The sequence below is a fragment of the Scyliorhinus torazame genome, chromosome 7 (assembly GCF_047496885.1).
Source record: "Scyliorhinus torazame isolate Kashiwa2021f chromosome 7, sScyTor2.1, whole genome shotgun sequence".
In the NCBI taxonomy this organism is placed as follows: domain Eukaryota; kingdom Metazoa; phylum Chordata; class Chondrichthyes; order Carcharhiniformes; family Scyliorhinidae; genus Scyliorhinus; species Scyliorhinus torazame.
The window spans coordinates 136,923,385-136,946,096 of record NC_092713.1 but is presented as its reverse complement, the minus strand read 5'-3'; the positions used below and the strand labels follow the sequence as shown (position 1 = coordinate 136,946,096).

Below are 22,712 nucleotides of genomic sequence, written 5' to 3'. Positions count from 1 at the left end.
TCTCCGCCTCTCTCTCCTTTCCCACTCGGTTTCAATTCCGATCTTGGGTGTCTGTCTGTGTGGAGTTTGTATGTTCTCCCCGTGTCTATATGGGTTTCCTCCAGGTGTTCCGGTTTCCTCCCAAGTCCAAAGATGGGCAGGTTAGGTAGATTAGCCATGCTAAATTGTCTCTTAATGTCCAAAAGGTTAGCTGGGGATTACTGTGTTATGGGGATAGGGTGGGGATGTGGGCCTAGGTAGGGTGTTCTTTGGAGGGTCTGTGCAGACTCAATGGGCCAAATAGCCTCTGGATGCACTGGAGTGGTTCTATGAAAATACTTGAACAAGATACCTACTTTGCAAACCCGATGAAGTCTTCATGGTTAGTGTTAATGTAAGACAACTGGATGTCAATCAGTAACAACACCTAAGAAAGACAACAACAAAAATTTGGAAGATGTAACTTTCAATTATACATTCTACCTCGCTTCTTTCACCAGCTAACTAAACAGGTGAGCAGCGCCCCAGCTTCTGCTAAGAATGTTTCATCTTTCTGGTAAGAATCAAGGCCAAATTAAATATCAATGTTACGGTTTCTATTTTGATACACCCAACTATTGAGAAAATTGGTACAGTTGGAAATTAGAGCTTTGGCATAATGATGTGAGGCAAATATATTATTGACATCCTCTAAATCTAGAAACTTAGAAACATAGGGAGATTGAATGACTTGAAGGAAGCCATTCATCTTGTCCTGCCTGTGCTGGTTGAAAACGTTATGCAAGCTAACCCCACATTTTAGCTCTTGGTGCATAGCCTTGTAGGGTATGGCATCTCAAATATTTTTGCAGTGCGGTGAGGGTTTATGCCTCTCCCTTTTCAGGCAGAAAATACCTGAACCCAACCAGGCTTTGGGTGAAAATGTTACTCCTCAACCCCTTCCTTCTACCAGTTACTTTCAATGTATGAACTCTGCCAGCAGAAATAGTTCCTTGCTATACATTCTAACTCAGCCCCTCACAATTTCATACCCTCAATTAAATCTGTTCTGAAGAAAACAATCCCAGCTTATCCAATTTTTATTCAGAGCTAAGTTACTCCATTTCTGGCACCTCTGTATCAACTCTAGCGTAGTCACATCCTTTCTGTAATGTGGTGACCAGAACTGTACACAGTACTCAAGCTGCGGAATAACTAGCATTTTATAAAATACGAGCATAACCTCCCTGCTATTATACTCTATGCTTCAGCCACTAAAGGCAAGTATTCTGTATGCCTTCTTTGCCATTCCTGTCCTGCTATAGACAAGGATTTTAAACATCCACTCCAAGGTCCCTCTGTTCCCTGAAATTTCTCAGAATTGATTAATTAGTGTATATTCCTGGCCTTGTATACCCTCCCACTTCTCCGGATTAAACCCCATTTGCTATGTGTCTACCATCTACTAGAGGCACTGCAATAACTTCCAAACCCATGACCATTACCATCTAGAAGGTCAAGAACAGCAGATACCTGGGAATACCATCACTTGGAAGTTCCCCTCCAAGTCACTCACCATCCTGACTTGGAAACATATCATTGTTCCTTCACCATCGCTGGGTCAAAATCCTGGAACTCCCACTCTAACAGCACTGTGGGTGAACCTTTACCTCAGGGACTGCAGCGGTTCAAAAAGGCAGCCCAGAAAGACCTTCAGGAGAATTAGGGATGGGCAACAAATTCTGGTCTCGCCAGTGACATCCATATTCCATAAAGGAATTGAAAAAAAAAACATCCATTGATATCTTCCTGCAAACTACTGCCTCCTACTTGCAAGTCCAAATGATCGACATATACCACAAACAGCTAAGGACCCAGTTCTGAGTCCTGCTTAACAATATAAGTAAGAGGAACAATAGGAGACTCTGTTCAAAGCCTGTTCACCATTCAACAAGATCATTACTGATCTGACTGGCCTCAACTCCAATTTTCTGCCCACCCCCGTTTTGTAAGGGCCACGAAGAATCCAGCACGAGTTTTAAGGATACAAAATAATAACGTTTATTTACTATAATATATACATAACAGTAGCAGTAACTTCCCTTGCTACCTTCTCCTTCCTGCTGGTTCCTGAACTGGCCAGCTTATTTATACTAGGAGTTTCTCCGCCCCCCTCATTGGGGAAGTTCATACTCTCATGGGATTGTGGGATAGTCATTAGTCCCCAGCCAATCGTAAGTAGGCAGGTTATAACACCCCGTAACCCTAGACTCCCTTGCAGATCAAAAAATCTGTCTAACATTGCCTTGAATACATGCAATGACTCAAAAGACCCAACCTCCACTGCCTTTTGGGGTACAGCATTTCAATGATTAACAGCCCTCAGAGAGAAGCAATTCCTCCTCAGCTCCATCTTAAATGGGAGACCCCTTATTCTCAAACTGTGCCACCCTAATTCTGGGTGCACTCATGAAGGGAAAGATCCTCTCAAGATCTATCCTGTCAGGCCCCATCAGGATCTTATATGTTACTATCAGATCACCTCATTCTTCTGAACTCCAAAGAGCATAGGCCTAACCTTTCCTCATAAGATAACCCCTTGATCTCAGGAATCAAGCTAGTGGGCCTTCTCTGAATTGCTTTCAAGATTAGAATATCCCTTCTTAAATAAGGAGACCAAAATTATGAGTAGCATGGTTGTGGTCCCACCAATTCCCCATACAATTGTAGCAAGACATCTCTATATTTCCACTCTATCCCCCTTGCAATAAAGGCCAGAATTGCATTTCCCTTCCCCATTGCTTGATGTATCTGCATAATAACTTATTGTGATTCATTTACATAGACGCCAAAGCCTGAATTCTTCCTCCGTTGGGCACGCGCACTTGGTGGGACTGGAGGTGGGCATGAAACGCAGTTGACCCGGGGGCACAATCTCATGCCGGTTGGCCAATTAACGGCCATCGAGTGTGAAACGCGCTCTGTGAAAGATCGAGCGCTGCAGGGGAGGGCAGGTAGAGGGTGGACTTCAAAAAAAGGGAGTGCACAGGCAAGGCATTTCCAACATGCTCCCTCAGGGGGACAGCAACTGCAGAGCTGTCTCAGGGTGCTGCTGACCTGTTAAAAATAAATATCAGCGTGAAAACTATGCATTGAATGTCTAGACAGCACAATCATATGAAGAATACAGTCCCGACACATTTGCTAATTTTATTTGAATCCTGACCTTTCATCCCGCCCTGGATCAAGGTGGCACCTTAAACTTAAATGCCACCTAGCCAATCGGTCCACTCGCCAACCATAAAGGAAAACCGGCACTGTTAAATCCCAGTCAATTGCTGTTTAATTAATTTAAATTAGCTTCTTAATTGTCGGCAGGCGTGTTACTGACATGTGTGCGCTCGCTGACCAAAATATTGTGCAAGGGCACGATGAGGTCAGGACACACGCACTACCTTTCTTGTGTGATTTTATGCGCTTCCAGGTCAGGCGCACGACCAAAATTCATTCAGAAAATTCTGGCCCAAGATTCCTCTGCACTGCAGCATTCTGTAGTCTCTCTCTTTTTAAATAATGTTCTGCAGGGGGGCGGTTTAGCTCAGTTTGCTGGACAACTGATTTGTGATGCAGAGTGAGGGCAACAGCGCGGGGTTCAATCCTCGTACCTGCTGAGGTTACTCATGAACCTTGTCCCTCAACTGAGGCGTGGTAGGTAACCCTCAGGTTAAATCACCACCAGTTGGCCTGCCCCCCAAAGGAGAAAGCAACCTGTGGTCTTCTGGGACTACGGCGACTTTACTTATTAGAAGCAATAATTCTGGACAAAATTAATAGTGGGTTAATTAAGGAGAGCCAGCAAGGATTTCAGAAGGCGAAATCATGTTTGAGTAACCAGCTGGAAATTTTTTGGGGAGATAACAGTGATGGCTGATGAGCACAATGCTGTCAATGTGGTGCACATGGACTTCCAAAAGGCATTTGATACAATGTGACACAACAGACTTGTGATCAAAGTTATAGCTCATAGAATAAAAGGGGAATGCAGCAACATGGATTATCAAATTGGTTGAAGGACAGGGGTCAGAATTGAGCTCCTTGTTTCTTCTGATATATATTCATAGACCTGGATGTACAGGGTACAAATTTAAGTTTTCATATGATACAAAACCTGCAAGAATTTGAACGTTTGAAGAGGATAGTGGAGAACTTCAAAGGAGCATTGACAAGTTGTCGAATGGGCAGGCGAGTGGCAGATGAAGTTCAAAGCAGAGAAGTGTGAAGTGATTTATTTTGGTCAGAAAAACATGGAGAACATATAAAAGAAAGGGTGCACATGAAATGTGGGGGGAGCAGAGCAACCTAGATGCTTCTGTGCAGAAATCATTGAAGGTGGCAGGACAAATTGAGAGAGCAATTAATAAAGCATACAGTATCCTGGGCTTTATTAATAGGGGCATAGATCACAAGAGCATGGAGGTTATGTTGAATTTGTATTAGTCACTACTTCAGTCTCAGCTGGAGACATTGCGTCCAGTTCTGGTGCTGCACTTTAGGAAGAATGTGAAGGCATTAGGAAGCGTGTGAAAGAAGTTCATGAGAATGATTTCATGGATTAGGAACTTCAATTATGAAAATAAATTGGAGAAGACAGGACTGTTTTTCCTGAGAGACAAGAAGGCTGAGAGGAAATTTGATTGAGAAATTCGAAATCATGACGGGACAAAACAGAAATAGGGAGAAACTGTGCCCACTCGTGCAACAAACGAGAGTGAGGGGGGACAGATTCAAAGTAATTAGCAAAAGAAGCAAAAGTAATACCAGCATCTTTTTACACAGTGAGTGGCTAGTGTTTGGAATGCACTGCCTGAGTGAGGAGGAGGCAGGTTCAATTGAAGCATTCAAAGGGGATTTAGACCGTTAGCTGGAAAGCAAAAATGTGCAGGGTGACAGGGAGAAGGCGAGGGAATGGTACAAGGTGAGTTGCTGATTCGGAGAGTCGGTGCAGATACGATGGGCCAAGTGGTTTCATTCTGCGCCATGACAATTGATTCTGTGATGTCAGAACTTGTTCAGAGCCTTGCTAAAATCTATGTTAGACTGCATCAAATGCATTACCACCATTGGCCCTGACCTGTTACCTCCTCAAAATTTCAATCAAGTTCATCCGACATGACCTTCCTTCATGAAACTCACACTAACTGTCCTTGATTTATCTGCGCCTTTCTAAATGCCTTAATTTTTTTCCCAGTAATTTGCCCACTGCCAATGTTAAGCTGACTGGCCTGTAATTATTTAGCCATCCTTCCTTTTGCAAACAACAATATGTATTACTATTTAAGAAGTCCGAGAAATATATTTAAGAACTTTGTAAAAATAAGCAATGATATTTGTTAACCTGGTTTTTTGTCCTTTCCTCTCTCTCTCGTATGTAGCTGGAAACAATCCTCTCCGTCTCCTCTCGCAGTTTTGGGTACCTACTGAGCTGTAAAGAACAGAAAAGCTTTCCTTTATTTAAATTCCCAAAGTGAATGTTTACCCATCTAATGGTATCAACCACCTTAAGCATTTAACAGTAGGTTCGTAGTCCTCACTGGATCCCCTGGTTATTTATGTAATTCCACACAGAAAGTCAATTATGCACAGCAGGTAAGTTAAACGTGATTACATCCTGATGTGTGAGCTATGTTGTTGTTACTAACATAAAGCATACCACAACATGCTTAATAAAGGAATCTTGCTCACAAACTCATTTTCAAAAAGGTTTACTTTGTAAAAAAAATATTTTCCACAGATGGAAATGATTCAGTTGGCAGCTAAGGCTTCAACTGACAAAATGGTTTCTTTAAGCTTTCAAATAGTGAAAAATTCCACATTAAATTTAAAATTTGATTTTCATGCACAATATGGAAATAGAATTATCGACTTAAATACAGGTTCCAAATGTTACCAGACGCTTATTGTAATCATTATTCTATGCACCAAACATCGTTAACTTTATTTGATTAGTCTTATGATGTTAAACTAAACAACAAATATTGTCACAATTATTAGAAGCAGTGAAAAATTTGAACAACCAGGTTATTCGGGGGATCCACAAACTAACATTTGAAATAAAAGAAATAAATATGTGGAGATTTTTAAATAGGGCTTATTGTAGGCACTTGAATGTTTACAGGCACATACCCTGATACCTTCTTATGGCTGTTACTTATTAGAGAAATGATGGCGAGAAAGTATACTAAATAATTTTGATATGTGCCATAATTATACTTGAGTTATAATACAACAACTGCTCTCTGAACGGTGGCTTAGTGGTAATGTCAGTAAACCAGAGGCCAAGGCTGCTGGTGGAATTGAAACTCAATTAACAAAATCAGTCATTAAAAGCTGGTCTCAGTTATTGCCACCATAAAACCATTGCTGATTTCTGTAAAAATCAATCTGGTTCACTAATGCCCTTTCGGGAAGGTAAATCTGTCATTCTGAGCTAGTCTGGCCTACATGTGACTTCAGCCTGCAGCAATGTGGTTGACTCTCAAATGGCCTCACAAACCATTCAGTTATTTCAAGAATAAAAGGAATGAAAATGGATGGACCACCAGCATCAACCGAGTCACCAGAAACAACAATGACAAATCTAGCCTTGTCGATCCTGAAAGGTCCTCCTTAATATCTGGGAGCTTGTGCCAATATCGGGAAAGCTTCCACCAGAGTAGTAAAGCAACAGTCTGACAAAGTCATACTCACTGAATCATACTTTATAGACAATGGGGGCGATTCTCCAGCCTCGTTACGCTCTCGCTCAAGCAAAACGAGGCCGGTGAATAGCGGGAGAGGCCAAAAACGAGAACCTTACAGACAATGGGCGATTCTCCGGCTTTGTTATGCTCTTGCGCAAGGCAGCAAACAGTTTGCGATGTAACCGGCCCACTTCCGTAGGCGGAATCTGGATCTGAATCAGTGGGAGAATGGAGGGTCCCGGAGTGGGAGCCACCGCTGTTTGCCAGTCGAACACCCTCCCCCAAAGCTTTACAAATATTGAACACTATGGCAGGGATGTTGGACACAGAAGTTGGCCAAGTGGTGCTGGTGCTACGATATGGCCAGACTCCGGAAAAGGCAGCAGCAGCAATGTCTGCAGATGCTCGGGGCCGTGGCCAGTGTGCCGGACCCCGCCCCACACCCTGAGGACCCAGCCGCCCATCAGGCCAGGGAGGGACCAAGAGGGGGAGTCACGCGACGGTCCAGGATGTACAGGCGTCGATGGTCATTCGAGCAGATGATGGACAGCGCGTGCCGCAGGAGGCTCTGCCTCAACAAGGAGACGATACGACATCTGTGCCATGTCCTCGAGGAATTGGCACCACGTGGAGGAGGAGGACCACCGTCAAGGTCACCACAGCCCTGAATCTTTACACCATGGGATCATTCCAGGGCTTGAGTGGGCACCTGTGTGGTATCTCACAGGCCACAGACCACAGGTGCATCTGGCAGGTCACGAATACCCAGCAAGATGCCCGGGCAACAGGTTTCTCTGCCACAGCCGGGATGCCCCAGGTTCAGGGAGTTGCCCTGCGCACAACGCGGCCGAGGTGGAGATTGTTAGCAGTTTCAAATTCCATGGGGTACACATCTCCAAAAATCTGTCCTGGTCCACCCACGTCAACGCTACAACCAAGAAAGCACAACAGCGCCTATACTTCCTCAGGAAACTAAGGAAATTCGGCATGTCCCCATTAACTCTTACCAACTTTTACAGAAGCACCATAGAAAGCATCCTATTTGGCTGCATCACAGCCTGCCCAAGACCGCAAGAGAATAGTGTGCACAGCCCAGTCCATCACATGAACCTGCCTCCCATCCATTGACTCCATCTACACCTCCCGCTGCCTGGGAAAAGCGGGCAGCATAATCAAAGACCCCTCCCACCCAGTTACTCATTCTTCCAACTTCTTCCATCGGGCAGGAGATACAAAAGTCTGAGAACACGCATGAACAGACTCAAAAACAGCTTTCTCCCCACTGTTGCCAGATTCCTAAACGACCCTCTTATGGACTGACCTCATTAACACTACATCCCTGTATGCTTCACCCGATGCCGGTGTTATGCAGTTACATTGTGTACCTTGTGTTCCCCTATTATGTATTTTCTTTTTTTCCTTTGCTTTTCATGTACTTAATGATTTGTTAAGCTGCTCGCAGAAAAGTACTTTTCACTGTATCTCGGTACACGTGACAATAAACAAATCCAATCTAATCCAATCCAGTACACCGCCCGGAGGTTCGCCCGCTTTGTGATAGTCTGCTGTGTCCTCCACAACCTCGCACAGGAGCGAGGCGACATGCTGAAGGTTGGTGGTAAGGAACATGTTGCCACCTCCGAGGAGGAAGAGGACGAGGATGATGATGAGGCGCCGGACCAGCGGGGGCTGGAGGACGAGCCAGGAAGGAACCTGAGGCCCAGGCGGATGCTGTAGGACTGGTGGCAGTGGTGAGGGTCCGGCAAGCCTGGAGGGCCAGGGAGGTGCGCATATTCGTCCGATTTACTTAGGACGTGGCGTGGTCCATCACCCCTCAACCCTATTTCCCACCCTTTCAGGGTATGTGTCACATCACTCCAGGTGCTGGGGCTGTGCCGGCACTGTCAACGGGACAATGTCAAGGGCAGGGGGATGATGATAACCCTGAGAGCAGAGCACCAATGCTCCTCAATCTATGCCATAGACTGACCCCTGCCAGTCTGCTGAGTGCTCCCTCACACACATCACCTGCACACGGTGGTGCATTGGATTGGATTTGTTTATTATCACATGTACCGAGGTACAGTGAAAAGTATTTTTCTGCGAGCAGCTCAACAGATCATTAAATACATGGGAAGAAAAGAAAATACATAATAGGGCAACACAACATATACAATGTAACTACATAAGCACTGGCATCGGATGAAGCATACAGGGGTGTAGCGTTAATGAGATCAGTCCATAAGAGGGTCATTTAGGAGTCCGGTGACAGTGGGGAGGAAGCTGTTTTTAAGTCTGTTCATTCGTGTTCTCAGACTTCTGCATCTCCTGCCCGATGGAAGAAGTTGGAAGAGTGAGTAAGCCGGGTGGGAGGGGTCTTTGATTATGCTGCCGCTTTCCCCAGGCAGCGGAAGGTGTAAATGGAGTCAATGGATGGGAGGCAGGTTCGTGTGATGGACTGGGCTGTGTTCACAACTCTCTGAAGTTTCTTGCGGTCCTGGGCTGAGCAGTTGCCATACCAGGCTGTGATGCAGCCCAATAGGATGCTTTCTATGGTGCATCTGTAAAAGTTGGTAAAGGTCAATGTGGACATGCCGAATTTCCTTAGTTTCCTGAGGAAGTATAGGACGTATAGTATTGCGGAAGAAAGTGACAGAGGCATTCTACTCGTTGTGCACAAGGGTGTTTAATGTTCTAGACAAGTCCCCACCCTCACAATGGTACTGTCCCCCCCCCCTCCCAACCCACACACTCCACCCCCCCCCACCCCTTACCTATCACACCCCCCACCCCGAACAACTTGTCCCCCCCCTTCCACCGGTGCCCTCAGTGATCCTCGATGTGCTTTGCCCTCCTAGCTCTACCACTACATCTAGGTATCTCCCCAGGATGCACATCTGCGGTGGCGGCTGCCAGCTGCCGAACCCGTCCTGCGGCCTTCAATACGCCTGGCGGGCGTACTCTAGGGCCGGAGGACCCAGCTCACTTGTAGACGGCACGTCCACCGCCGTGCCGCCCTGTCCAGTGTGCTGACTCCGAGACGTGGCCTCATCAGAGGGGTGGAACCTGCGGGAGCTGTTGGGCACCGTCGCCATTCCATGGGATGGGTCCATGTTGACAGTCAGTACCTTACCTCCCAGTCGGTGCCCATAGAGCCCTGCGTTTCACCTTGGGACAGAAGACCGCTGGTTCGAGCCCCGGTTGCCCCTGCATCATCTGGCTCTGCCAGCCCTGGCGGGTCCCCATGGTCTACGCCACCGTGTTGACGCCCTCGGCGATACTCGTCAGTGACTGGGACATGCTCTGCAGTGCCTCGGCAATGCCCACCTGTGATGGGACAAGCTCCGCAGCGCCTTGGCCATGTCCATCTGAGAACGGGACATGTCCTGCAGAACCTCGTCAAGGTCAGCCTGGTACTGGGTGACATCCCCCAGCGAGGCGGACATTCTGTTGAGACCCTCGGCCATGGCCATCAACGATTGCGCGACGCCTTGGACACCTTCACTAATGGTGCTGCTTCCTACACTAGGCTGTCCACTGCGGTCGCCCCCTTAGCAGGTTTGGCCTCGGTGCCACTCATTGCCGACACCATCTCCTGCGCCTGTAGCCTTCGGACTCCTCCAAGCGGCTATGGATCTGCTGGAGTGATGCTGACATCACCCTCTGAATGTCCTGGCCACTCCCTATCGCTTCCATCAGCTCTTGGTAACCACAGGCTCAGCATCAGGCTGGGACCCAGCTGGATTCTGGGATCCAGCTGCCCCACGATGGCTGTCTCACCTCGGTTTTCCTGGCGCCACCTGATATGCATCATCAGCAGTATGGGGCTCACCAGATTGTGCCCCAGAATCCTGCCATTAACATGTCCCATCGAGGTGTGTGTATCTGCACTGGGGGGGGTGGGGATGACAGCTGTGCTGCGACTATAACAGTTGCGTCCTTGGAGCATTCCTCCAAGGTGGCCTCCTCGGAGTCAGGAGATGGTGCCACCTGGGATGGGCCGCTTTGGAGGACCTGCAGGAGAATGGACATGTGGTCAGTGGGAAGGATGGGTCAGTCAGTAAGGCAATAACAATTTACGTTTGACAGGTCCTCCGGGTGGAGCCCGGTGGTTCCTCGTCTCTGTGGCATCTGCTAGCCTCCGCGTGGGTGACTGCTCTGTCCTCAGCCACCCCTGTCACCTACAGGGCCTGCTCCTCAAAGGAGGTGAGGATTGTTACGTCAGCCACCCCATCGCCAGACTGGGCCCTTTCCCACCAATTGTGGAAGAGTTTTTCCGACAGAGACACAGAGAGGGCATCGTTAGCCTCATGCGCGGCTCACAGTGGTGGGAGGAGCGGGGGGAAAAGGAAGGGTTCAGGGGTTGAAGGGGGGAAGTGTATGTTCCCTTGTTGACCTTTTTTCCAGCACTGGAGGCCAGTCCGCCTGGTCACACTCCCCATGCTGACAACTGCCGCCACCTCATCCAAGGCAGCACTGGCTGCCTTGTGGCTCATCCTCCGGGGCCCGCAGGGGAACAGGACATCCCTCCTGGCCTCCAAAGCATCTCGCAGCCTCCCCAGGTGTGTATCCCCGAATCTTGGGGCTGTTCTTCTCGGTGCCATTATTGTGAGCTGGCTTGGGTTAGCTGGGCAAGTGCAGCTTAAATGCTGCTCGACCTTGTTAGCGGGGGGGCTGGTGAGCGTGGAGCCAGTGAGCCTTCATTTATGGCGAGAAGCCCGTGAGGCCTCATTAAGTGGGCCAACTAACGTTGAATTGTATTGTCGGCCTTGCTGGGCCGAGTGCAGGGAAGCTTGCGGCAATTCCCACTCACGACCACACCAAAAGTTTTCAGAAGAATCGCGTCCCATGTATCAGACAGTATCATCACCATTCCTGGGTGCACCCTGGCCCACGAAATGGGCCTACTCACCAGATTTTATGGAACAGCAGTACACAGTCAGGAAGGAGTTGCCCTGGAAATTCTCAACATTGACTTCAGACCCCATGAAGTCTCAGGTCAAACACGGGTAAGGAAACTTCCTTCTATGTACCACCTCAGTTGGTGAATCAGTACTTCTCCATGTTGAACACCAATTAGAGGAAGCACAGAGGGTGGCACGGGCACCAAATGTACTCTCGATGGGATACTTCAATATCTATTACCAAGAGTGGCTCTGTAGCACAACTACGGACCGAGCTGGCCAAGGCCTAAAGAACATAGCTGCTGGACTGAGTCTGCGACAGGTGGTGAGGAAACCAACAGGGAAAAACCTACTTTACCTCATCCGCACCAATCTACCGGTCGCAGATGCATCGGTCCCTGGCAGTATTGTAGGAGTGACTACCACACAGTACTTGTGGAGACGAAGTCCCAGCTTCAGATTGAGCCATCTGGCAGTACCACCATGCTAAATGGGATAGATTTCAGATAGATCGAGTAACTCAAAATTATGCATACATGAGGCGGTATGGGCAATTCGCAGCAACGGAATTGTATTCATACACAATATGTAACCTCATGGTCCGGCATAATCCCCACTGTGCCATTACGATCAAACTGGGGGATTAGCCCTGGTTCAGTGAATAATGCAGGTCATGTCAGGAGCAGGCATACCTAAAACTGAGGTGTCAATTGGTGATCATTGCATCCGTCCAGGTCATAAGGAGGCCATTCGGCCCATCGAGTCTGCACTGATCCTCTGAAAGAGCACCCTATCTAAGCCCAATCCCCCACCCTATTCCTGTAACCCCACCTAACCTTTGGACACTAAGGGGCAATTTAGCATGGCCAATCCACCCAACCTGCACGTTTTTGGACAATGGGAGGAAAACGGAGCACCCGGAGGAACCCACAGACACAGGAGAATGTGCAAACTCCACACCGACATCTACAACTTGCACTGCAGACAGTCACGAAGGTTCCTTCGACAGCCCTTGCAAACCGGCAACCTTTACCACCTAAAAGGACAAGGGCAGTAGATGCATGAAAACACCACCACCTGCAATTTCCCTCCAAGACACACACCATCCTGACTTGGAACAATATCACAATTCCTTCACTCTCCCTAACAGCACTGTGTTCCCACGACACCAACTGCAGCGGTTCAAGAAAGTAGCTCACCCACACCATCTCAAGGGTAATTCAGGATGCGCAATAAATACTGGCCTGGCCAGAAACATTCACATCCCATGAAGGGTGCATAAAATTAGAGAGATGAATACGTGACTCAAAGGCTGGTGTGGGAAAGTGGGTTTTGGTTCATGGGGCATTGGTATTAGTACTGGGTAAAGTTGGGGCTGTACTGTTGGGACGGCCTACATCTAAACTGTGCTGGGATCAGTGTCCATGCAAACCACAGAACTAGGGAAGTAGAGGGGGCTTTAAACTGGGACTGCACAGTTGCACAGTGGTTAGCACTGCTGCCTCACAGCACCAAGGACCCGGGTTCGATTCTGACCTTAGGTGACTGTCTGTGTGGAGTTTCACATTCTCCCCATGTCTGCGTGAGTTTCATCCGGATGCTCCGGTTTCCTCCCACGCTCCAAAGATCTGCAGGTTAAGTGGATTGATCATGCTAAATTGCCAATTCTACAAAATCATCTCCACCCAAAGCTGCATTTCTGTTGAACATACACCACCACTAGCTGTAGATTACTGATATTAGGAGAAACAATATAGCCTGAGGAAAGTTAGTAAAGGAGTTCAGAGTTAAGCCCCTTGGCAGCTGTTATGACTTCCATACTATGGTACTGCACACAAGGATATTTATTTTTTTGAATGTTCAACATTTGTTTTATCACTATATTGTTAACAAATACGTACAAAATAAAAGCTGCAGAGTGTTTTTGTTACCTTACAGCTGCACTGTCTAACTGTGTGTATTAGCTCTTGGATAACCAAATCCACACACTTCAGGCAAGGTTCCTTGAGTTTCACAATCTGTTTCTTCACAATAGTTTCAAAGGCCATGTCAGGGGTAAATAAGCCTGGCCTGTAGACATTAAAGACAAGAAGAAATATCAATCTTGATATAGATGTCACTGAGGGTGACATTGCACATGCATCATTCACAAAAATTTTCACATCTTCCAAAGCAATCTTTGAAACTATTTTTGCATGCGGAGTGCAGTTCTTATATCACTTAGAAAAGGTACACTAGCTGCAACAAAGAAAAAATTGAACCTTCAAGGTAACACAACTTAAAGAAGATCAGATTGAAACAATAAATTTCCAAATATCAGCTATATAATATATTTATAATAAAACTCTTAATATACTTTAATGTATTTGTTATGATCTTGAGGAAGGCAAATCATTTTTAAAAATAAATTTAAACTTCCGGTTATTAGCTGAAAGAATTACGCTACAAGGTTTTACATTTTGAACAAAACCATTTACTGTACAAACATTAAACAAAGCATGTGTTACTAATGTCATGTGAGAGTACCTTTCAGAAATGGGTGTTTATAAATGGGTATGTATACAAGTATCTGTAGTGAAAGTACCTTTAAGAAATGGGTGTTTATTAGTGCAGTGATGTCAAAGGGTGGGTGGAGCTGGGCTGTCTGTCAGCTTTTTACTTTCATTTTAGGCTGTTTGCTGCAGGGTGTGTTTTAGTTTTGTTTTCCGTGTTGGAGCTGAAGCCAGACAGAGCAGGTGTACTGTTGATCTCTGCCATGAAAAGACTATCTCTTGATCATTTGGTGAATTCAGAATTATAAATGTTCTCAGTAGTGAATGTAAACCTAATGTGCTTCTGTTTAAAGTTTTTTTTTAAAGTCTTCTGGATGTTAAAAGGACAGCTTACAGGTTGCTTGGTGTTATATTCTTTGGGGGTTGTATTTGAATTAATGGTTGCTAAGATGTTAACTGTTTGTTTTAAAAAGGTTAATTTGAGTTAATAGAGTAAACATGATTCTGCTTTAAAAAATACTTTTTCCATTTCTGCTGTACCACACCTGTAGAGTGGGCCGTGTGCTCCCCATATCACAATCTATTAAAAGTTGTGGGTCAGCTGAACTCTATGATACACCTTGGGGTCCTCTAAACTCTGGCCCATAACAAATTGGGGGCTCGAGGGGGATAAAATTGAATTGGATTAGTGAATTTAAAGACAGTGAGGGGTGAGCATATTGTGGTTGCTTTTTAGGTGTGGTATTCTAGTTTAAGTAGGGAGTGTGTTGTGGACAATCACTCTTTCAAAGGCTCAGACGTTTTTTGAGGTGGAGACGGTCACATGCAGTACCTTACGGACAGAGACTAAAAGCAGACTGTTAGATTTGGCAAAACATTGCAGTTAACATTACCTGACAAAATGCGAAAAGATGAGGTAATTATGGCGGTAGCTAAGCATTTAAAGTTGCCTGAGATACAGGTTGACTCATTGGAAATGGCAAAAATTCAGTTGCAAATTAAACAAATGGAACATGAGAAAGAATTAAAGCAGCTTGAATACGAAAGAGATAGAGAGGAAAAAGAAAGAGAAAGGGAGATACAGATCAGGGAAAAAGATAAAGAGAGAGAGTTTGAACTTCAGAAAATGGCCATGAAACATGACAGTCAATTAAAATTGGCAGACGTAAAGGGAAACGTACAGTTGGAGGATAGTGATGAGGATAGTGAGAAAGAGCGTCAAAGTCGAAGGCTTGGGGGAAAATCTACTTAAATATGTCCAAGCATTGCCAAGGTTTGATGAGAAGGAGGTAGAAGTCTTTTTCATTTCATTTGAGAAGGTGGCTAAACAAGTGAAATGGCCACAGGGCATGTGGGTATTACTGATTCAAACAAAGCTGGTAGGTAGGGCTAGTGAGGTGTTTGCATCACTATCAGAAGAGGTATCTGAGTCGTATGAGGAGGTGAAAAAATTCATCTTCGGTGCACATGAACGAGTGCCTGAAGCTTACAGACAAAGGTTTAGAAATTTAAGGAAAGAATTTGGTCAAACATACATGGCATTTGAAAGGATGAAACATAGTAATTTTGATAGGTGGATAAGGACTTTGAAAATAGACCAAACGCATGAAGCTCTCAGAGAAATTATGCTTTCGGAGGAATTAAAAAATTCAATTTCTGATGTAGTGAGAACTCATGTGGAAGAGCAGAGGGTTAAAACTGCGAGACTAGCAGCAGAAATGGCAGATGATTATGAATTAGTTCATAAATCAAAGATTGGTTTCCAACATCAGTTTCAGCCTGTGAGGGACAGAAACTGGGGACATGAGAAATACTCAAGTGGTAAAGGTAAAGGTGATCTGATGGGAGATAATAAGGAGAGTGTACCTCAGATTAAAAAAGAAATCCAGAAGGGTGGAAGAGACATGAAAAGTTTCAAATGTTTTCACTGTAATAAACTAGGCCATGTAAAGTCACAGTGTTGGTGGTTGAAGAAAAGCACTGGGAAGGCTGATGTGGTAAAACAAGATAAGACAGTGAGGTTTGTGAAATTGGTAAAGGAAAGCCCAAGTGAAGCGAAGGAGGTGCAAAAGATTGTACAGCCTGATCAAGAGGTGATTGATAAGAAGGTGCCAGATCTCTTTTAAAGAACTTACTTGTGTGGGTAAAGTTTACTCATGTGTATCAGGAGGAGCAGGTAAAGAAGTTACAATTTTAAGAGATACAGGAGCTAGTCAATCTTTAATGGTAAGAGATGAGGAGTTATGTAGTTTGGGAAGAATGTTGCCAGAAAAGGTGGTAATATGTAGAATTCAGGGTGAGAGGAGTAGTGTTCCATTATATAAGGTAAGGTTGGAAGGTCCAGTGAAGAGTGGTGAAGTGGTAGTAGGAGTAATAGAGAAACTATCTTGTCCAGGAATACAGTTTATCTTGGGCAATGATATAGCTGGATCGCAGGTGGGAGTGATGCCTACTGTGGTTGATAAGCCAGTGGAAAATCAGACAACTGAAGTGTTGAAGGACGAATATCCTGGGAGTTTTCCGGATTGTGTAGTAACAAGGTCACAAAGTCACAGGTTAAGACAAGAGGAGAAATTAAAGAGTGAAGATAACGTTGAAGTGCAATTATCAGAAACGATTTTTGATCAGATGGTTGAAAAAGAACAAGAACAGGTGGAGGATGAGGCAGATATTTTTAGTTCAGGAAAATTACGGAGTTACAACAGAAAGATGTAGATATAAAACGGATGTATCAGAAAGCATACATGGAAGTGGAATCTGAGTGTATACCAGAGTGTTATTACCGTAAAAGTGATGTCTTGATGAGAAAATGGAGACCTTTATATGTGCAGGCGGATGAAAAGTGGGCAGAAGTTCATCAAGTAGTATTGCCGGTAGGGTATAGAAAAGAGGTGTTGCGAGTTGCACATGAGGTACCAGTGGGAGGTCATTTGGGAATAAGGAAAACTCAAGCTAAAATCCAGAAACATTTTTATTGGCCTGGACTACATAAAGATGTAGTTAAATTTTGTCAATCATGTCACACATGTCAAGTGATAGGGAAACCTCAAGCAGTGATAAAACCAGCGCCCTTAATACCCATTCCAGCATTTGAGGAACCTTTTACAAGGGTCCTAATTGATTGCGTAGGACCGCTTCCTAAAACGAAAAGTGGGAATCAATATCTTTTGACGATAATGGATGTGTCTACTAGGTTCCCAGAGGCCATTCCAGTACGTAATATTACAGCTAAGAAGATTGTGGAGGAGTTACTTAAATTCTTTACTAGATATGGACTACCCACAGAAATACAATCGGATCAAGGATCAAATTTTACCTCAAGGTTATTCAAAGAAGTTATGGACAGCTTAGGAATAAAACAATTTATATCAACTGCCTACCATCCAGAATCGCAGGGAGCGATAGAAAGGTGGCATCAGACATTAAAGACAATATTGAGGGCTTATTGTCAAGATTATCCAGAGGATTGGGATAAAGGAATTCCATTCGTACTGTTTGCAATTAAGGATGCACCTAATGAGACAACCAAATTCAGTCCTTTTGAACTAATTTTTGGTCATGCGGTAAGAGGACCACTTAAACTGATTAAGGAAAAATTGGTGAGTGAGAAATCGGAAATTACATTATTGGACTTTGTGTCAAATTTTAGGAACAATTAAATAGAACAGGTGAATTGGCTAGACAACATTTAAAAGTTGCACAAAATGTGATGAAATGGGTAGCGGCCAAGAAATCCAAGGTTCGTAGTTTTGCCAGTGGAGATAAAGTTTTAGCCTTTTTACCAGTGGTAGGTGAACTTTTAAAAGCTAGGTTTTGTGGACCTTATTAGATTGAAAGGAAATTAAGTGAGGTGAATTATGCCCAAAAAACACCAGTTAGAAGGAAGACTCACCGAGTGTGTCATGTGAATATGCTTAAAAGGTACTTTGAAAGGGAAGGAGAAAAAGGAGGAGGTTTTAATGATTCTAACTCAAAGTGACGAACCAAATCCAGATGACTGTGAATTTGACATACCTCAAAATAAATTGGAAAATGAGGATGTTCTTAAAAATTGGGATAAATTGTTGAGTTACCTTCCAGAGGAAAAACGGACTGACCTGAAAGAGTTATTGATACCACGAGGGCAATTTTATAGAGATAAATAGCTATACATGATGTAGATGTGGGAAATGCTGTTCCAATCAAACAACATTCATACAGATTTAACCCTTTAAAATTGTCACTGGGTAACAAAGAGATTGAGAGTATGCTTAAAAATGGCATAATTGAAGTGGGTTGCAGCCAATGGAGCTCACCCATAGTGATGGTACCTAAAGCAGGCGGTACCCAACGGTTGTGTGTGGACTATAGAAAGGTTAATGCAGTTACAAGAACAGAGTCTTATCCTACCCCACGTTTGGAGGATTGCACTGAGATAGTGGGACAATCAGCTTTTATTTCCAAACTGAATTTACTGAAAGGTTACTGGCAGGTACCTTTATCCGAAAGGGCGAAGGAGATTTCAGCTTTAGTGACTCCAGATGGTATATACCAATTCAAAGTTATGCCATTTGGCATGCAAAACGCCCAAGCCACATTTTAACGGTTAACTAACAAAGTTGTTTCAGGATTACCCAATTGTTCGGTATACATCGACGATCTGGTAATTTTCAGCCAGACATGGAAAGAACATTTAAAACATCTGATGGAGTTATTCGATCGACTTCAGGAGGCGGGTTTGGTGATAAACCTAGCCAAAAGTGAATTTGGAAAAGCCCAAGTCACTTTCCTTGAGGAGTTTCCGATATCCTCAAGATGAAGGGAAATAATGCGATTTTTTGACATGAGTGGATTTGATCAGACATTTGTGAAAAGTTTTTGTAGTGTGGTTGCTCCACTGATAGACTTGCTGAAGAAACATCGAAAATTTCAGTGGACAGCGGCATTTCAACGGGCATTTGATTGCCTGAAAGCTGTGATAACCAATGCTCCTGTGGAGAATTACAAGGGACTCTGTGATCAGATTGAACTAAAGCATCTGACTTTAAAGAAAAATGCCGAGGCATAGAGAAATGGACGGATCGTGCAGAGACCTTCTTGTTCCAAGAGACTGTCAATCAAGAAGGATTTCAGTTGGAGGCAGAAAGAAAAATGGACTATATTATTATACCTGTTTGCGTGTGTTGTTTTTTGAAACGATCATGTATATTTCCTGTGTGCATTTCTTAAAGGATGGTGAAAAGGTGAAAAATGAAACCATCTTGAAGTTGATGGTTTGTTTTTTTTTCTTGGGGGGAGGTGTCATGTGAGAGTACCTTTAAGAAATGGGTGTTTATAAATGGGTATATATATAAGTATCTGTATTGAGAGTACCCTTAAGAAATGGGTGTTTATTGCTGCAGTGATGTCAGAGAGTGGGTGGAGCTGGGCTGTCTGTCAGCTTTTTACTTTCGTTTTAGACTGTTTGCTGCAGGGTGTGTTTTAGTTTCGTTTTCAGTGTTGGAGCTGAAGCCAGACAAAACAGGTATACTGTTGATCTCTCTGCCATGAAAAGAGGATCTCTTGATCATTTGGTGAATTCAGAATTATAAATGTTCTCAGTAGTGAATGTAAACCTAATGTGCTTCTGTTTATAGGTTTTTTTTTTAAAGTCTTCTGGATGTTAAAAGGACAGCTTACGGATTGCTTGGTGTTATATTCTTTGGGGGTTGTATTTGAATTAATGGTTGCTGAGGTGTTCGCTGTATGTTTTAAAAAGGTTACCTTGAGTTAATAGAATAAACATTGTTTTGCTTTAAAAAATAATTTTTCCATTTCTGCTGCACCACACCTGCAGAGTGGGCCGTGTGCTCCCCATGCCACAATCTAGTAAAAGTTGTGGGTCAGATGAACTCCATGATACACTTTGGGGTTCTCTGAACCCTGGCCCATAACACTAACACAATATTTTGTAAACATTTATTCTTTAAGCCTGAAAATCTCAACAGGACACTCCCTGCTCTGCTATCTCCACCCAAGAGTTCCCAATACTATTTTTTGAATTTTTTATTTTTATTAAACTTTTAACATTTTATATCAAAAAATTACAAAACAAACCAACACATGTATCAAAAATTACAAACAACAACAACATTAACAGTAACCCCAGGAACAGAAATACCACAAACCCAAACAACCACACACCCCTTCCCCCACCCTGCTAATAGCTAACAGTGACCAATTCCTTAAAGTGCAATATGAATGGCCGCCGTTACCCTTCGACCGACCCCCTCAGTGTAAACTTGACCTCCTCAAGGTGCAAAAACCACATCAAGTCACCTGGCCACGCTGAGGCACTTGGTGGCACTGCCCGTCTCCAGCTCAGTAAAATTTGCCTCCAAGCAATCAACCAGGCAAATGACAGGGCATCCACCCCCGCACCCATCCTCAGCTCCGGCTAGTCCGACACACCAAATACAGCTACTATCAGACAGGGTTCTAAATCAATATTTAGGATTGCCAATAGGGTGTTGAAGAAAGACACCCAAAAACCCACCAATTTGTGACAGGACCAGATATGTGCATGTGGTTCGCGGGACCTCTCAAACACCACTCGCACCTGTCCTCCACCCCAGCAAAAAAATTGTCTCATTCTGGCCTTGGGTGAGATGTGCTCTAAACACTACCCTGCAGAGGGACTCACTCCATACCTCCTGCTCCAATATAAGACCAAACTCCTCCTTCCACCTGGCCTTTTATGCCCTACCGGCAACAGTAGTGAACTCGCCAACATTGAGGGCATTTAAAAGTTTATTGGATAAGCATATGGATGATAATGGCATAGTGTAGGTTAGATGGCTTTTGTTTCGGTGCAACATTGTGGGCCGAAGGGCCTGTACTGCGCTGTATCGTTCTATGTTTACCTCTTTCTCTGAGACCTGATCATCCCCATATATCCCCCAAATGTGGCATCCAATTTCGTCGGCTCAAACAAATGATTCCTACAGTTCGGAGCCCATTTTGACACTGCCCCAGCGTAAAATGCTGACAGAGTTGCAGATAGAGATCTAAACTAAGTAACTTTACATTCTTTGATTCTGGCAGCCACATGAATACATTACATCTCTAATGAAGACAACTAATAATAATAATTGCTTGTCACAAGTAGGCATCAATGAAGTTACTGTGAAAAGCCCCTAGTCGCCACGCGCCTGTTCAGGGAGGCCAGTACGGAAATTGAACCCGCGCTGCATTACAAGCCAGCTATTTAGCCCACTGTGCTAAACTGCGCCGTAATTCTCAGTTTCTTGTAACTCAATTTTCCTGCCGGCAACACAGCCCCTCCATTGGGTTTCATGGTGGCATGGGGTAGTTACAATGGGAAATTCCATTGACAATCAGCGGTAAGATAGAATCCAACCGTCAGAATCCTGCCACCAGCGAACAGCGCACAGCCGAGATACACGTGGTTGGCGACCAGAGAAACCTGCCCCTGGTCTCCACGAAGAAACTCAGAAAGGGGTCACCCAGTGTTTAATGTTTTCATACTGCTATCTCTGATTTTATTAAATAAACAAACATCATCCATTGAATTGCATTCACTTAGGTTTGTTCACCAACGGTTTTCATTTATTTGACATTTAAAATTTCAATTGCCAAACTAAAAGTTGTAGCCCTGAAACATATAAAAAATAAAGAACCAAGAAAAGGATAGCACAGGAACCGGCCCTTCGGCCCTCCAAGCCTGTGCCGATCATGATGCTCTAACTAAAAAAAACCCTTCTGCCCTTACTCTGTCTCTATCCCACTATTTGTTCCCTATTCATGTATCTATCCAGATGCCTCTTAAATGTTGCTAATGTGCCTATTTCCACCACATCCCCTGGCAGCACGCGTTCCAGGCGCCCACCACTCTCTGTGTGAAAACTTACCCCACACATCTCCCTTAAACATTCCCCCTCTCACCTTGAACCCATGCCTCTTGTAATTGACACTCCCACCCTTGGGAAAAGCCTCTGACTATCAACCCTGTCTATGTCTCTCATAATTTTGTAGACCTCTATCAGGTCGCCCCTCAGCCTCTGTCTTTCCAGTGAAAGCAATCAAGGTTTATTCAACCTCTCCTCATAGCCAACACCCTTGAGACCAGGCAACATTCTGGTAAACCTTCTTTGCACTCTCCCCGAAGCTTCCACGTCCTTCTGCTAATGTGGTGACCAGAACTGCACGCAATACTCCAAATACGGCCTAACCAAGGTTTTATAGAGCTGCAACATGATTTCCCAACTCTTGTATTCAATGCCCTGGCTGATGAATGCAAGCGTGCCTTCTTAATCACCTTGAAATGAAATGAAAATCGCTTATTGTCACAAGTAGGCTTCAAATGAAGTTACTGTGAAAAGCCCCTAGTCGCCACATTCCCGCATCTGTTCGGGAAGGCTGGTACGGGAACCTGTGTTGGCTACCTGTGTTGCCACTTTTAGGGAACTGTGTAGCTGCACGCCCAGATCCCTCTGTAAGTTAATGTTCCTAAGGGTACAATTCATACCAAGATTTGATCCTCCAAAATGCATCATCTCGCATTTGTCCGGATTAATCTGCCATTTCTGTGCCCAAGTCTCCAATCTATCTATATCCTGTTGTATCCTCTGACAATCCTC

General features: G+C 44.6%; 1 protein-coding gene across 2 annotated transcripts in view; it reads right to left on the bottom strand.

Annotated features, from left to right (window-relative positions):
* Positions 1-22,712, bottom strand: part of dnm3a (dynamin 3a) — a 445,953-nt gene that overhangs the window by 291,449 nt on the left and 131,792 nt on the right. For both annotated transcript variants that reach the window (XM_072511556.1, XM_072511557.1), the window contains exons 10-12: positions 13,534-13,672; positions 5,354-5,440; positions 336-406 (exon numbers count right to left, since the gene is read on the bottom strand). In XM_072511556.1, the coding sequence (XP_072367657.1) occupies positions 336-406; positions 5,354-5,440; positions 13,534-13,672 (297 nt within the window). The remainder of the gene's footprint in view (positions 1-335; positions 407-5,353; positions 5,441-13,533; positions 13,673-22,712) is intronic.